This window comes from Colletotrichum orchidophilum (assembly GCF_001831195.1).
Source record: "Colletotrichum orchidophilum strain IMI 309357 chromosome Unknown Scaffold_198.1, whole genome shotgun sequence".
Taxonomy (NCBI): domain Eukaryota; kingdom Fungi; phylum Ascomycota; class Sordariomycetes; order Glomerellales; family Glomerellaceae; genus Colletotrichum; species Colletotrichum orchidophilum.
The window spans coordinates 48,805-64,619 of NW_019173154.1; the positions used below are offsets into that span (position 1 = coordinate 48,805).

At 52.4% G+C, this 15,815-nt stretch overlaps 5 protein-coding genes across 5 annotated transcripts; 2 read left to right on the top strand and 3 right to left on the bottom strand.

Moving 5' to 3' along the window:
* Positions 1 to 535: 535 nt before the first annotated feature.
* Positions 536 to 2,296, bottom strand: CORC01_13542 (sugar porter family MFS transporter; the record flags this gene model as incomplete). Its single annotated transcript, XM_022625159.1, has 2 exons — positions 536 to 1,636; positions 1,697 to 2,296. 2 exons carry the CDS (start codon positions 2,294 to 2,296, stop codon positions 536 to 538), a joined length of 1,701 nt encoding a protein of 566 aa, XP_022468339.1.
* Positions 2,297 to 5,984: 3,688 nt separating this feature from the next.
* Positions 5,985 to 7,337, top strand: CORC01_13543 (uncharacterized protein; the record flags this gene model as incomplete). The annotated part of the gene is made up of 4 exons (XM_022625160.1): positions 5,985 to 6,191; positions 6,253 to 6,287; positions 6,351 to 6,672; positions 6,741 to 7,337. The coding sequence occupies 4 exons, from the start codon at positions 5,985 to 5,987 to the stop codon at positions 7,335 to 7,337; spliced, it is 1,161 nt and encodes a 386-aa protein (XP_022468340.1).
* Positions 7,338 to 9,532: 2,195 nt separating this feature from the next.
* Positions 9,533 to 10,673, top strand: CORC01_13544 (pectate lyase; the record flags this gene model as incomplete). The annotated part of the gene is made up of 3 exons (XM_022625161.1): positions 9,533 to 10,000; positions 10,065 to 10,470; positions 10,537 to 10,673. 3 exons carry the CDS (start codon positions 9,533 to 9,535, stop codon positions 10,671 to 10,673), a joined length of 1,011 nt encoding a protein of 336 aa, XP_022468341.1.
* Positions 10,674 to 11,080: 407 nt separating this feature from the next.
* Positions 11,081 to 12,942, bottom strand: CORC01_13545 (carboxylesterase; the record flags this gene model as incomplete). The annotated part of the gene is made up of 3 exons (XM_022625162.1): positions 11,081 to 11,866; positions 11,924 to 12,185; positions 12,248 to 12,942. The coding sequence occupies 3 exons, from the start codon at positions 12,940 to 12,942 to the stop codon at positions 11,081 to 11,083; spliced, it is 1,743 nt and encodes a 580-aa protein (XP_022468342.1).
* A 1,010-nt stretch (positions 12,943 to 13,952) lies between these two features.
* Positions 13,953 to 15,249, bottom strand: CORC01_13546 (aldo/keto reductase; the record flags this gene model as incomplete). The annotated part of the gene is made up of 4 exons (XM_022625163.1): positions 13,953 to 14,284; positions 14,349 to 14,759; positions 14,827 to 15,004; positions 15,085 to 15,249. 4 exons carry the CDS (start codon positions 15,247 to 15,249, stop codon positions 13,953 to 13,955), a joined length of 1,086 nt encoding a protein of 361 aa, XP_022468343.1.
* Positions 15,250 to 15,815: the final 566 nt, after the last annotated feature.

The window sequence follows — 15,815 nt, forward strand, 5'->3', positions numbered from 1 at the left end:
ATCAAGATCGGGGCAAGCCGGCCAGCCGCCGTGCCCAGGGGGCCCCCAGCCCTGCACGGACACATCTGAAATCCAGCTCTGATGCTTCAATATCGTATCCCGGAGCTCGGAGAAGACAGTCGCCCGTTCTCCCTGACCAGCTAATCCTGGCTTCCCCACGAGTCAGATCCACTCTGCATGTGAAGACACAGGAAGCCAGTTCGTTCGATCGAGGCACACACTTCATCAGGGAAATGCAAGGACTCGGACTGGCTAGGTAGATTTCAGGTTGTTGGTAGCTCTGATGGGCACTGAGAAGTCCATATCTTTGGTTACCCAGTAGCACCTTTCCTCCAAAACGCCGGGGCGGCAGATAACGATTCAAGTAGGGTATTACCGAGAGTATTGTTCTGCGACTGAAATATATAAATTCAACATCTGTGCATGATGCTTGCTGTATGGAAACCCCAAAACTTGCTCTGAACCAATGGTATACGTGAACTGAATTCGACAAAACTAAAATCCTCTTTCCCATTCCTCCGGCCGATCGACGCTTCTATGCTGAAGCGGTCTTCTCAATCTCACTGACACCCGCCATGGATTTCTCATCGGAAAGCCCGTCATTCGAGTGCGTTCTGCGAGTCAGGCCCGCGACCTCCGTCTTTATGAACTTGCGCGCCGGGACATGCTGGTCAAACAGAATCTCGAGCTCGCCGTAGGTGCGGCCTCTGGGCTCGGGGAGACGGAACCACGTCCAGACGAAGCAGATGGCGCAGCTCACCGCCCAGAAGAAGCCGCTCTTGGCCCCCCAGTTCCACGCGGAAGGGTTGAGCATCAGCGGGGTGAGGACGTTGGTCGTGATGCCGACGATGTTGTAGAGGTTACGCGCGAGCACAACAGTCTTGGTCCTCAGACGGGTCGAGCTCAGTTCAGAGACGAGAGAGTAGCAGACGGGGCCGACGGTGCAGTCGTACATGAAGGTGTAGACGAGGAGCAAGCTGCCAATGGCCCACTGTGCAGCGACATTGGACTTTCCGGCCAAGGAGGCGAAGCCGATGGCTAGGAGGATGGCGCACATGATGCCCTGGCCAGAGAGGTAGAGCGTACGTCGGCCAATGTGCTGCATCAAATACCACGAGAAGACGGTGCCGATTGCGCCGAGCGCGTACTGGGCCAAGGACATTGTGAATGCGTTGTCCTTGGCCATGCCTGCTTGCTGATAAAAGTATGTCGAGTATCCCATAAACGTCGAGCCGCAAAGAGTCTGGATAGCCCACACCACACAGACAATCTCAGTACGGCGGAGGTCGACGCCCTTGAAGCAGTCGATGTAGCTTGTTCCGGTCTGAGCAGCCTTCTCCAGCTCATTGGTGTGAACCATCATGGAGATGGTCTCGTCGGGGTTGAAGTTTTGCTGTTGGTTGCGGCTGGTGAGACGGAGCAGAGACTTCTTGGCGTCTTCGAGGCGCTCCTTGCGGATGAGCCACCATGGTGATTCAGGGGCGAAGAAGATGCCAATCATGAGTGGGACGGGCCACATCCACTGCAGCGCGAAGGGGATCTTGTATCCCCATTCGTCCGTGCGGGAGATGACGCCTCGGAGGACACCGCTGGCGATGAGTTGGCCCATGACCCAGCAGAGGTTGACGTAGGTGGTCTGGAAAGAGAGTCAGTGATTAGCCAAATGCAGAGCTTTGGCGTGGAACGTCCAACTCACAAGATAGGCTCGGAGATGTGTGGGACAGACTTCGGAGGCGTAGGAGACGGTCAGGGTCTCGAAGATACCCCATGGGATGCCGATGAGGATCTCCCCAATCAGGAGCTGGACAAGGGTCTGGGAGAAGAAAATGATGAAGATGAAAGACGTGACGCCAATGAGGCCACCAATCATGGTCTTGCGGTATCCGAACCGCTCAGCAATGATACCATTGAGGAACAGGCCGGTGATCTCGCCGACAAGAGCGCCGTTGCTGAGACCAGCCTGCCAGGCCGCCGTCAACTGATAAGTGCCATCGGGCTGGATATCACCAAACTTCTTCTGGAAGACGTCGTAGGCGAACAAGTTGCCGATGAGGGTCTTGTCGAAGCCCTCCATGACGACGGCGGTGCTGAAGAAGAGCGACCACATGACGGCCTTGGGGTAGAGCTTGAGCGATTGCATGAGGCCCATATTGAGCTCGGCCTCGGTCGCGTTGGCCGCTTCCCGGGCGAGGCCAGCGACGTCGGCATCGGCGATGGACATGCGGCGGGCGGTATCGGGGTTCATCTGGACGGTTTCGGTCGGGGCCTGCGCCGCGGACGAACCGATGTGCACCATGGCTGCGGTGTGAATGGGGGAGAATGTAGAAAAGATGAGGATCTGATGCCAGCCACAATGAAGTTGATGAAGCTGCTGATACTGCTGGTTCAAAGTCGTGTTGAGATTGGGGCCATCAGATCATCTTATATCCTCCTGAATGTTTGCTCAATCAACCTGATTCCGCGGGCCAAGGGCTGGTGATAATAGCTTTCCCAAGAGAAGCAAGGTAGTCGATTGAGCAGCGCGGCTTCTCACTGGCTCGCTCAAATTGAATTCCAATGTGGCGGAAAGAAGATACGTATGATGTTGAAGTTATGGACCAACCGTGTCTTGGGTCGCCGCACTTCAATGCGAGAAGAACCCAAGACCCGAGTTTCCGCCCTTCCCCCCCCCCTAAGACCCAAGGGTTGGAATCCGGGACCAAGGACCACGCTATGCCCCACTTTCTCCGCGACCCATTGGCTCGCGCGGGGAAGTTTGCGTCTAGGGATGGATGGTCTGGGGTTGGAGATGCAGCTTGACTGGGACGGTACGTGGTTGGATTGACAGCGAGCTGTCTCGAACGGCTGGGTCGCATATGGATGTGGATGGGTCAGGTATTGGAGAAGAAAAAGGGGGGGTGGCCACGACAAAAGGAGAAAGAAACCCACCCCAGTAACATTGCTCAGACATTAGCAGACCACTCGCCTCACCCAAGTGAGAAAAAACTGTCAGCCCAAAACTCTAAAAGACAGACCAGACAGTGAGACCACTGACCAGCTGGATGTCTAGACTTGCCGGAGAGAGTGCTCGCCGGCGACACCGCGTATATCCCTGCGCACATGTGGCGTACCTGATGCTGCTTCAGGCCACCGAGCCTTTCCCAACAGAGCAAGGCTTGCCAAAGGCCCGGCGCGCGATCCATGTCTGACGAATAGCGGCAGAGAGAATATTCGGCGTTTCCACCCACCGGCAATTGGGGCGAAGATTTCTGCGAGATTTCGTATGACCAGCCGGCCAATGGGTGTTCTTACCTGACGTCGCTGAAGCTAGGCACCCCTGCCATGCAGTAGGTACAATACACTTGCAGATGGGATGATTGTCGCTGTGGAGTTTCTGGGGTTTGTGTTGGCTGTTCCTGTTGGTTGAATTCTTTCACTTCTGCTACTTGGGGGCTTTTCTCTCTAGAGAGATCTGGCGGCGATCGACTTCCAACAGACAAGCGGCTTTTCTTAGAAACCGCCTGCCTCCCCCCGGTGGCTCATGGGATGATGATCGAACGGCGAACTTTCCAGTCTCCCGCAAATACATTGCGAATAACGCGGGACATAAGCCGGGAATTGGCGCCAGAGTTCCAGCGATTGGCCAGTACCGTCTTCACGCATCATTGGTCTGGTCTCCTGGAAGAGCACGGTGGCATGGCGGAGAGAGGGAAGAGGGAAGAAGGTTGAGCGGGTGAGCTTGTTGTCGTCTTTCGACGGAGCCCCCAAGACTGACCGATTTCCAAGTCCGCAAAACTTAAAAAGCCCTCGGGGATATCACGCGGGGGGCAGAACATCGCGGAAATTAAGCTCCTCTCAACAATTCCGTATTCTTTCTGCCCGATCTTCTCGGCGCGATGTCGGCCACCCATAGGCTCCTGGGTAATCGTCGAGACAGTAGTGTAGTGGCGAGACTTGACAGGCTGACAGCATTTCTCTCCCCGTGGGGTTCCTGCGGGGTGAATGAACGGGAGTCGGGAGTCGGCGATGGGCTCGAGTCTGGGGTTGGAACTTGTAGTGGGAACAAGACAAAGCAAGCACCCGCGCGAGGACCAGTTACTCCCCTTTTCCACCTGCCACGTTGTCGTCATTGCTCGCTTGTACGACTTCCCCCGCAGCCCTCCGTGATCATCCCGGGCCTTGGCCCTCCAATCATCTCTAAATGCGGAAACCTGGCTCAAGGGCCGGTTCTTTCACGTGCTTGGTCATCTGCGATGAGTAAGTAGATGGTCAAAACTTCTGCCCTAATATGCCGTATTTACGTGACATAACGGATCGTATGTCGATTGCTCGCTTCTCCCAGGGCGGGCGATGCATTTGTCGGCTCTGCCAGTTCTTTCGAATGGCAGCCGCAGATCAGACCAATCCCAATTGTGAGGCGTTCTCGGCAGAACTCACTATCCTGCCGTTGAAACATGAACCTAATGACTAGCTATTGAGGCTGACGAGGGCTACCATACAAAACTGCCCGTAAGTTACAGGGATGGCAAGACTATCCAGCAGTAAGGCCATCGCGACTCCGTGCAGCTCGCACGGCAAGTGGAGCTTTTGCCGGGTTCGGCCTTGGCTCATCTTTAATGCAGCATTACAACGGGGCAGCTCCAGGTGCCCGGGCCCGTCAGGTCTCCACTTCCCCGGCTCTCCTATCTCCTCGGCCCTTCAGCTGTCTTCCGAAGCAGTTGGGGGCCCGGACCCGTCCAGCGGCACGAAGCTCCGGCCCACACCAACATTCAGCAGAAACAGCAGAATGCCAAACCACCCACGCCGGGAGCGAATAGTGAGTGTTGAATGACTAAGCCGGTAGCATATACCAAAAGCCCATGTAATATATCATATCAGCCTTGAATCCTGTGTTCGTGCTCCTGTCGCGGAATCCTTGCCTGCAACCAAACAGGTATTTCACCATGCAACAACAAGGCACATAGCTGTGGTGTTCTGGCCTAGGAAGACGGCCGAGTAAACTATGCAGAAGCCCTAATATTGATCGACGTGCCTCCAAGGGATTGTTCAAAATGACCGACAACGCGATACGAAGAGCTCGGCCACGAGAAGGCTGGCTTGAGCTTCTCTTCTTCAGCAGAATGGTTGGCGGTCAAATCTCGGGCCTGGCGCCTTGCGAGTTTGTTGCTCCAATGATCCACGAAAACATTCAGCAGGCTTTCATACGATCCCCCCAGCAACTTATGGAATGCAACAACAGAATTTAAGCTGCCCTTGCACATCAATTAACGAGGCACATAATCTATGCCAGTGTCAACCGTCGCTCTGTCTGGAAAGTGCAATATTCAGTCAAGTAGGATCAAGACCATCTTCGTATTCGTGTTCACGGTTCTCGGATCAAAGAGGCACAGACAGACTGGACCGGCGCTTTTCCTCAATTGGCTTGAAAACTGGGTCTTCTGAGGACTCTACGGAACCAGCAATCTCACCAGAAACCATGGCAATGGAGAATGATGCCTGCACGAAGGATGCGACATCTTAAAAGAAATCCACAAATTCCATCAAGATTCCCTATCGATTGAAGACGCGGATCTACGGGAGCGAACGGGTTGTTGCATTCAATCATCTTCGTGCTCCACCGTCTTTCCCATTTGGGCAGCGTCGACGAATCAGAGAGTCTCTTGAGCCGTGCCCAAGGTGACGGTTCAGACATCCACCAAGCCCTGAGAAGCGCATTCGTATTCGGATCCGATTTGGTCGAAGGCCTTGTCACGTATTCGTGTCTATGATCTCAGCCTGCTGTATTGTGTAAATGATAGAAGCTAGAGATTCCGATTATTTGATAGATGAGAGCTAACATATAAAAACAGAGAAGACGCTCATGACATGATTGAACGACAGCAAGCTGCAATCCCTCTTCTTTCACCAAGCCGCGTCAACTTTTCGGCGATTGAAAAGCACCACTAGAGATATCCGTTTCCCCTAGCTTGAACATCGACGCCACCTGAAAATTACGATTCCCTACAATGGTTGGAACGGTCCCAGAGGAAGGGCAAATGCTCTTGGCAAGAGATGCTACGTTTGAGAGAATTCTTCACAAGGGGACATCCAAAGATGTCGGCATGTCTGCAATGTTGAAGAAAGACTACGAGGCACAGAAAGCAGCTACAGACGAGTATTTCAGTCATTGGGACAACAAGAGCGCACAAAAAGAAACGAAAGAAGACCGGGAAGTAAGTCTAGCATTGTGGCCAGCACACTACTTCACTTTGCCTAACAGTTCGTGTCACATAGGCTCGAGCAGCAGACTACGCTTCCCTGACCCGACAGTAAGCCCTCAACATCCATAATAACGTCGTACATGTTCCCTGTCTAAATGTCGTCTCATCTAGATACTACAACTTGGCAACTGATTTCTACGAGTATGGCTTCGGCCAAAGCTTTCACTTTGCTCGGCCTGCTGCCGGCGAGTCGTTTAAGCAGAGCATCGCAAGACACGAACACTACCTGGCCCACGTCATCGATATCAAGAAGGAAATGAAGGTCCTGGACGTCGGATGCGGCGTCGGTGGACCTGCTCGGGAGATTGCCAAATTCACGGGTGCATACGTAACTGGTCTCAACATCAACGAGTACCAAGTGGAGCGCGCCACAAGGTATACTGCGAAGGCGAAACTGGATAAGCAGGTCCAATTCGTCCAGGCCGACTTCATGGTAAGACATTTATTTCGCTTTGAAACAAAATACCTCTACAAATCCGACTGACACCAAAATCTCCACAGAACATCCCCTTTGAAGACAACTCCTTTGACGCGGTCTATGCCATCGAAGCCACCGTCCACGCCCCGTCTCTGCAAGACGTCTACTCTGAAATATTCCGAGTCCTGAAGCCCGGCGGCGTGTTTGGTGTGTACGAATGGGTCATGACAGAAAAGTACGACAATGAAGACCTCCGCCTGCGCAAGATTCGTATCGACATTGAACAAGGAGACGGCATCGCCAACATGGTCAAGGCATCCGAGGCAGTGCGCTCTTTCCAGGCAGCCGGTTTTGAGATGATGCAGAACGAAGACATGGCGGAGCGCCCGGATCCGAGTCCGTGGTACTGGCCCTTGGACGCGGGTAGCTGGAGGCACGCGCAGACGGCGGGCGACTTGCTCTACACCTTCCGCATGACCGGGCTCGGAAGGGCGGTTACGCATGGATTTCTCGGACTCATGGAGACGTTGAGGCTTGCGCCCCCTGGCGTGATGAAAATGTCAGACAGCTTGTGTGTTGCTGCTGATGCGCTGGTCCTCGGCGGCAAGGAGAAGATTTTTACACCCATGTATTTGATGGTCGGACGCAAGCCCGCGAAAGAGGAGGAGGCCTTTGCTTAGTTCCTTGCCACAATTTCTGCCTTGTTGTTAGAACAGACCTATACTAGAGTATAGACCTTACCATGTAATTAACTCTTTAGAAGCTGTATTCATATTTAACGTCGGCCTTCCTTGCAATGGTCGGGCTGGGGAGGACATTTAAACTTTTGGTTCGGAGCAAAAATATCGAAAGAAAATGGGGACATAAAAAGCAACAAGATAGCATCAAGCTAGGCCAAAAGGATGGACGATCTGGGAATCGAACCCAGGACCTACCGCATGCTAAGCGGTCATTATACCACTAAACCAATCGCCCATGATGATCTAGCCCGGACTTGAACCGGAGACCTTCAGTGTGCTCATTCGAATCGCTTCGAACTGTTAGACTGACGTGATAACCAACTACACCACCAGACCATTTGAATTGTTGGGGTCTGCATCCGAAATTGTGTGTTAGAAATCATTGCGGTGGTGGGGGGACGATATGTGGGAACTGAATCATGAAGCGAGGGAGACAAGCCCTGGTGGAGCCGAGCCGGCGGGACGGGGTCTAGACCGGCGGTTGAGCCGGAGCTGAGGTCCCGAAGCAGACGGGTTTGGCCGATGGGCTGAGATGAGACAATCAGTGCCGCGGACACGCCACCCGGCGCCCACCGCGCGGGTGTTCATAGTTGCGTCACAGTCAGAGGCCCTGAGCCGCCGTGTGGGGGGGGAGGGGGGGGGGGCGGAGGCAGAAACACCGGCCCCCCCACCCCCCCCCCCCCCCCCCCCCCTGCGGACATTCTTTGTAGACATCAACAATGAATGAAGCAATTCTTTTGAGAAAACATGCGATAGTGTCTCAAAGGATTCCGAGACTATTCTAGAATTACGCATGGGTTGAGAAACATCGTGGTAATGGGCCGATACAGCATCAATCACATTCCTGGCTCAGCCAAAGTTTAGGAAATCTCCCACCTTTTTCGAGAACTATGATCTTGTGAAATAATCAGATGCAGTGTCACTCGACAACGTGGTTCATGGAAGAATCTGGACATGGGCTCCGCGTGGCTTGGGAAACCGAACGTCTTTGAGCTCAAGGAAAGACCAATACGGTAGAAGAACGCCCGAGCGGGGCTCGGCGCCGGGCTTTTTGCATTTTACAGGCTGAGGGGGCTCTGGGCGTTGGGTATCGCACACACTGGCATGCGCTGCATTTGAGCGCATTCCTTGAGGGGAAGGGTCTCTATGGCTCCGGGAATGGTCCTCGAATATCCATCGTTCCTTAAAAGTCGCAAAGATGGCCCTGGACTGATCAATAGTAGTGTAGACTCTCATTCGACACATCATACCTTCGCCACGCAACTCATAGAATGATCTTGGGCATCTGTGTTGTTGTTCGTATCAGGCCCGACTGAAGTCTATTTTGACTTTCAGGAACACGTTGTGGCCAATAAGGTTATTTCCAGGGACCCAACCATCGTCGGCTGTTATTGCATCGTTGGCTCGTAATATTACGTACGGATATATTTACCCCATTCTCAAGTGCATCGGCCCCCGAGGCCTGCCCAATTGTCACAGGCCGGTTCGCGACGTGCGCTTATCCTCAAAAACTCCTCACGTGCACCTATTATGCAATATACACCAGGCTAAAGATCCCCCATTTCGCTTCACTCTCAACAGCAGGAAATCATTCTTGGCTGCGTCCGACATCTTGTTGTTTTCTCTCAAGAGACCATGCTCTGTATCATGTCGTGACATTTCTGCCGCGTCCCCTCACGTTCCGGAGTGCGATAATTCCACCACTGGCAGCTGAGCGCCAGTGTTAGCCGGATCTTGGCACGGTGTTGTCATACTGGTGTGGCTGAGCCAAGATTCTCGACCCGGGATCTTGTATGACTATCATTGGTGATGGCTTCTGCAAGGCGGGCAGGGTTCTCCGCATGCTCGTAGGAAAAGGTCATGAAATGAGCAGAACAGCGAGACAGCTGAGATCCAATTGCTCGGGACGTGGCTCCGAGCTCGGTTCGGGGTAACAAGAGACATCGATTTTCCATCAGGTTATGAGCTTAGCTATGCGATGAACTAGGTATAAGTAGGACGAGGAATCGGCGTTGAAGTAAATGAGCTGTGCTTGTAGATCAGCCTGTTGTTTTTCTGGTTTGGTCATCTCGCATTCTCTGTGCTCTTCCATCCTCCTTGCTAGCCATCAATTTTCTGCAACGACGTCCGTTATCATGAGATTTAACGTCCCAATAATTCTCTACGCCTTTGCAGGCCTAGCCACGGCCAATCCGCTCGACTGGCTGGGGATTGCCTCCTGGGAAGTTGAAGGCTTTGCCAAAGACAACCCACTCGGCAAGACCACCGGTGGAAAAGGCGGACCAACTGTAACAGTCTCAAGCGTCCTTGAGCTTCAGACTGCCGTGGCTGGTACCGATCGCAAAATCGTGGTCCTCAAGGGCGAATTCGTCTTGCCGGCACGCCTCAACGTCGGCTCGAACAAGAGCTTGGTTGGCTTCAAAAACACAGCACACATCACCGGCAAGGGCCTCAACGTCTACAACGCAACCAATGTCATCCTGCAGAATCTCAAGATCAGCCACATCTTGGACAACGACTGCATTACGATCCGCAACTCTACTAGGGTCTGGGTCGATCATAACGAATTCACCTCAGACATTACCAAAGGCCCGGACTTCTACGTACGTGGGATCATTATTCATACAGGCTATTGACATGAGATGAAGACTGACGCCAAGCGAACAGGACGGCCAGGTTGATATCATCCGTGCCTCGGACTGGATTACCGTCTCCTGGAATTACTTCCACGACCACTGGAAGTCATCCCTCATTGGCAATGATGCCACGTTCCGCGACCTCGACTTTGGCCACCTTCACGTCACGTACCACCACAACTACTGGAAGAACGAAGGCACTCGCGGACCCGCAGGCCGCTTCGGTCACCAGCACATCTATAGTAATCTTTACGAGGACTTCCTCTACCAGGCCATCCACTCTCGCTCCGACAACCAGGTTTTAGTGGAGGGTAATGTCTTCCGTGGCAATACCCGTGAAGCACTCAGCACATATGGTCTCGTCATCCCTGATGATTCACCAAATACTTGCGTCTGCGGCGACGAGGAATTGGATGGATTTGCCAACCTTGGTGCTCGTACGTGATTGTCGATTGCAGCGCAAACTCCTGGTAACGTGAACACAACGCTGACAAAGATGATAGCCAACGATTGGGGCAAGGCCGGTGTCAATATTACCCGGAAGGGTGACTTCTACAAGGCACCGTACAAGTTCAAGCTCACTCCTCTGCCTTTGGTGGCGCCTATCGTCAAACTCGGGGCAGGAATTGGTCGGATTTGAGTTTTTGGGACCTCCGGGATCGACCGTCAATAATAGCCTATACGCATTGAGAAGCTGAGCTTAGTTAGCAAGAGAGCGGCTGGGTTCCTTGCATCTCTCTTCGATACATAACTTGATAAATCGCCTCGACTGGTCACGTTGAGCTTTTAAAGCCCCTCGTATTATCGCAAGGTACTTGGTATATTTAGATGGAAATCCACCCTGACAACAGAAACACAACCCAACGCCGTGGGCAGTACCACTGTATTCCACTGCGTGATAACATGCATGACATGAGGATTTGAATCAATCATGTCATGATAAAAGACGTGAACCCTGTTCAAAAGTAAACGGCTGACTTTCCAGAAGCCTTGGAGCCACAAGCATCCAATTCCCATTCCTTCCCTTATCCAATTCTATACAAGTAGCTAGAAACGCAGCTTCTCCACATTATTCAACAAGAAGTTGAAGCTATCCTCTCGAAAGTCATCGTCTATCAAGTCTGCAGTTTTTGCCATCATGTGCAGCATTTTCTGACCGTCTCTCCACTTGGGCCAATCAATCAACTTCACTTTCGCGGTCCCCGTGCCGCCAGAGGAGTCATTGGGATCCTGATTGTACGCAAAGTTGAAGTAGTACGCCCGCGTCGCCGCAGCAGCGTAGTTTGGCTTGATCCCATAGAATACCTGCAAGAGGTCCGATCCATGGAACGTTCCGAGGACAGGAGTGCCGTAGTCGTAACTCGCCAGGTAACTCCAGGTGTTGACTTCGGGCTGGATCGTTGAGGTGAGGTTGAAAACGGCCCGGCGGGTGAGGGTGAAGACCGTGTCGCCCAGGATAGCAGCCAACTGCTTAAAATGGGGCCGAACTTCGTTGAAGCCAGCGGTACGGAATGGTGATCCTTCCGAAGGACGGGGCCCGTAGGTGCCGACGAGTTGCTTGATTTGTTGTGGAGAGGCGTTGTTGAAGTAAAGCTCGCTGAGGTACTCTTCCACCTCCCGAGTCTTGGTGACGTTGGGTTGGAATAGTGCAAAAAGAGTGCCTTCATCTTCTTGATCTCCAATGATAAATGGGACTTTGGGGAATTTCCCGGAAGTAAGAAAGATCTCTGGGCTTGATACAATGGTCTTCCCGTCTGGTCTGGGTAGGTAGGAGAGAGCAACTGAGCTATAGCTCAGAATGCCAGGTACCGAGTTGGCGGCTTTCCTCATGTCCTATCAACAACTGTTAGTTACTACAATCGGAGATGAAGAAGTTGTAGTTCGCCTCACATCGTAGGAGAGATCTCGTAAACATTGGAGACGATCAGCCTGCCCGTCGCAACCGGCAGCGTATAGAATCTTTTCATAGACCTTTGTGGCTTTCGGGGAGTCCATAGGATCAGTCGGAACAGCAGATCCAGAGTTCATTATTGCGCCGCGGAAGAGAGCTTTGCCGTTTCGTGTAATGTTACCGTTATAGAGTGACATTTGGCTGAAGATTGAAATAGCACCGGCCGATTCTCCCCAGAGAGTGACTTTGTCTGGATCGCCGCTAAGACACATCTGTGATCAGCTACCTCAATGTCATACGCGTGGTAGGACTCCAATACGTACCCGAAGCTGGCGATATTGTCTTGTACCCATTCGAGTCCCATTCGCTGGTCTAGGAGACCAGCATTAGAGCTGCCCTCCTGCATGAGATCCTTGCCTGGCATGAAGCCCCAGGCGCCGACACGGTAGTTGACTGCCACGAAGACGAATGGCTTGCCTGTTGACATTCCTTCTGCGACGAGCCCGGCTCCATTGTACATGGCCGTGCTGCCTAGTTCAAACCCACCGCCAAAGATCCAATACATTACCGGGAGCTTATCATCCTTTCTCGTTCCAGCGGGTCGTTGCACATTGACAGACAGACAGTCTTCCTGTCCCACGGCCAAGTTCTTGAGGATAGGGAGGTTGAGGACCTTGTCGAGAAGGTCTGGAGGGATAAGTGGCGAGCCAAAGTCAGGTTGGATGAGGAACTGCGGACATGATTCCGGTTGCTCCGTGGTAGCATCAACGTCTCCCATGGCTTCGGTTAGGCGTACGGGCGGCTTGAATCTCAAATCCCCAACGGGGGGTTTGGCAAAGGGAATCCCATTGAACGATTCAACTTCGCCGGCCTTGGCTCCGAGAAAGCCTTTCGTTGTGCCTCTTAGGTTGGCTTGAGGTGCATTGATAGTGACTCGAGGTCTTCCTCCGCCCCTTTTCTGCGGTGCGGCCCAAGTAAGAGCAAAGAAAAAGACGAAGACTACCGTCGAGTAAATCATGGTAATGTAGCGAATATAGTCAAAAGTCGTTCAAAGGCCCAACAAGTCTGTTTTCAGATTTTCACTAACATCAATAGAAAGTAGGCTGGAATGATGGCCATGGCGGCGGCCCGGTCTCGATATATCAGCAGAGAGTCATTCCGCCCAAAGCTTGTCTTCGGGCTTCATGGAAAGACAATGACATCGTTTAAGATCGAGGAACCAAGATATCATCGATGCCAGATGGGTTTACTTAGATTGACTACGGATGAACCAGGTAGCGCCGCACGGGAGGCAGCGACATGGCGGAGACTATTGGAGGGACTATTCGCATCGCATGGCCCGAAACGGAAGTGATCCTATATTTGACAGCATGTCAAGGTGGTGGGCTGCCCGAAGAAAGACTAGAAACCCTCGGCGAGGAGAAATCTCCAGGCCGTGATCCCATTGACGCGCGCATATTTAACTCGACCCTCGGCAGCGAAATCTCATATGATGGGCCGACAGGTATCACGCAATCAGGCTTTCAGATGGCTGTGCCCCAGAGTATGATTCTCGTCGGGTGACGGATGTAGCGTGATCGGGGTGGAGAAACACTCCTAGTTACAATTGGCCTGAGATGGCTGCATCGTTTACCCCTGACGTAGTGTTGGTAAGCTTTCCAAATAGCAGGATCAGATCAAAGCTCATGTTCTGTGACTGTCTGTGTTGCGAAGATTCGAGGGAGATGAGACGGAAAACACTTCAGCCATACTGGGGTCCAGATTTCCACACCGCCGAGTGGGTTCGTGTTCGGCTTCGTAGTTCAAGGTACTAGTTTCGGGTGACAAATCTCGGGGAGCTTTAATGATTTAACCAAAGCTTCGTCAGCGGCTTGGAGGAGTCAACCTTTGCCAACTTCCAAAGAGGGGATGGCCAACTTGCGCGCTCCTATCACCGTTCATAAAGATGTAAACAAATCTCATATAAGGATCCGATTGGCTCTACTTTATTTTCACAAAGCTACTTGGATCCTTCTCTGATTAGTCGGATCACGCATGACCCGAGATAGCCTTGGGCTGGTAGAGTTCCTCGAGGTACTTCTCCTCCTCGTCAGTCAAAACCTTGCCGTCAGCAGTGATTGCCTGATCAATTCTCTCGACGCTGCTGAAGCCAATGATGGGACTCGTGATGCGCTTGTTGATCCATGCCAGAGCCACGTGGGACATGGGCCAGTTGCGCTTCTCCGCGATCTCCTGAACTCGCTGGATAATGGTAAGATCCGGCTCCACGGTTCCATGGCTTCCGGGCTGGCCCTCCTTCTCGGTCTTGCTGCGCGAGGTGGAGCCGAAATCCTTCGGGGGTCGGGCCAAGTGACCACGACCTTTTGGACGTCACCGATTAGCACGAGCCAAGACTGAAATTTTTCGGGTGCAGACATGACTTACAAAGAGGAGCCCACGGGATGAGTCCTACTCCGGTAGCATCACAGAATCGGTTCATCTCCCTCTCTTCCTCGCGGTACAGCAAGTTATACTGATTCTGCATGCTCACAAACTTTGTCCAACCATGCTTTTCGGCAGTGAACTGCATCTGGGCGAATTGGGTGCCCCACATGCTGCTCGCACCGATATAGCGGACCTTTCCTGACTGTACCAAATCGTGCAGGGCCTTCATGGTTTCTTCAATGGGTGTCCTGGGGTCGAATCGGTGGATCTGAAGTAGGTCGATGTAAGGAGTGTCCAATCTCTTCAAAGATGCCTCAACCTGGTTAAAGATGGAAGCCCTGGACAAACCCCATTGGTTCTGATAGTCCTTGGACTTGTTAATCTCTTCGCGGTAGTTGAAATGACGAGTCTCTAGAAAGAACATTTGCTGTTAGAAGTGCAAATGGTGATGTGACCGCCATATCAAGTCGAGACGTACCAGGCTCTTCGCCGACGGCAAAGAAACACTTGGTCAAGATGATGACCTTCTCACGTGGGATGTTGTACTTCTTCAGCGCCTTGCCGATGGTCCTCTCGGAGGCTCCGTTGGAGTACACGTTTGCCGTATCCCAAGTGTTCAATCCGCGATCGTAAGCGGCCTTTAGCAGCGGAAGTGCCTTAAAAAAACATGAGTCTCGGACTTATTGCAGATTGATTTTGCGAGATCATTTTGGCATAGGAACGCATTGGGAAATACCTCATCTTCGTTCAAGGCCCAGCCGATGGTGCGAGAATCTCCAAAGCTCATGCAGCCAAAAATGGGAACTGAAACACGAAGTCCGGACTTTCCGAGCTGGCGATATTCGACTTTTGTGCTCTCGATGCCTTCCTTGAGACGTGCGGGGAGCTCCTTGGACGCCATTGTGGTTTGTAAAGATAAAATCTGGATGTTTCGTGAACAAAGCCTTTGGAAGGGTAAGTACAAGTTGCTGAGACCGGCTAGCACGCAATGAAATGTTCAGGAAAGACCCAATCGTGGAAAAGTGCAAGTGTAACACGGTCTAAATAGCTGAAGTAGCTACCTCGAGGGCGCAGACGTCATCAAGCCCGATCGCGACATACTTTGGAGGGGTCACAGCGCGGGCCGTTGGTATCACCGAGAGGCCATGAGCTACCCCGCACTGCGCTAGTGATTATTCTCCCTCTCCAAGCCAATCGAGAGTCGGTGCGGCTTGCTGACGTAAAGTCTTCTGGCATTCAAAGCATTTATGATTTAGACATGGCAGTTAAAATGAGCTCTGGTTATGAGGATGGTTTTCCCGGCTTTATTGCCTTTGGGGATCAACCTGAATGGGATCCATGTACCCTACATAGTTTCTGCATCCATGAGGATAAGTTAAGCCGACATCGAGGTGCCAAACCGCGCACTCATTTTGTACACTCTTGCGCAAATTAGCCTGTTCTACATGTTATCATAATAAATTTTAT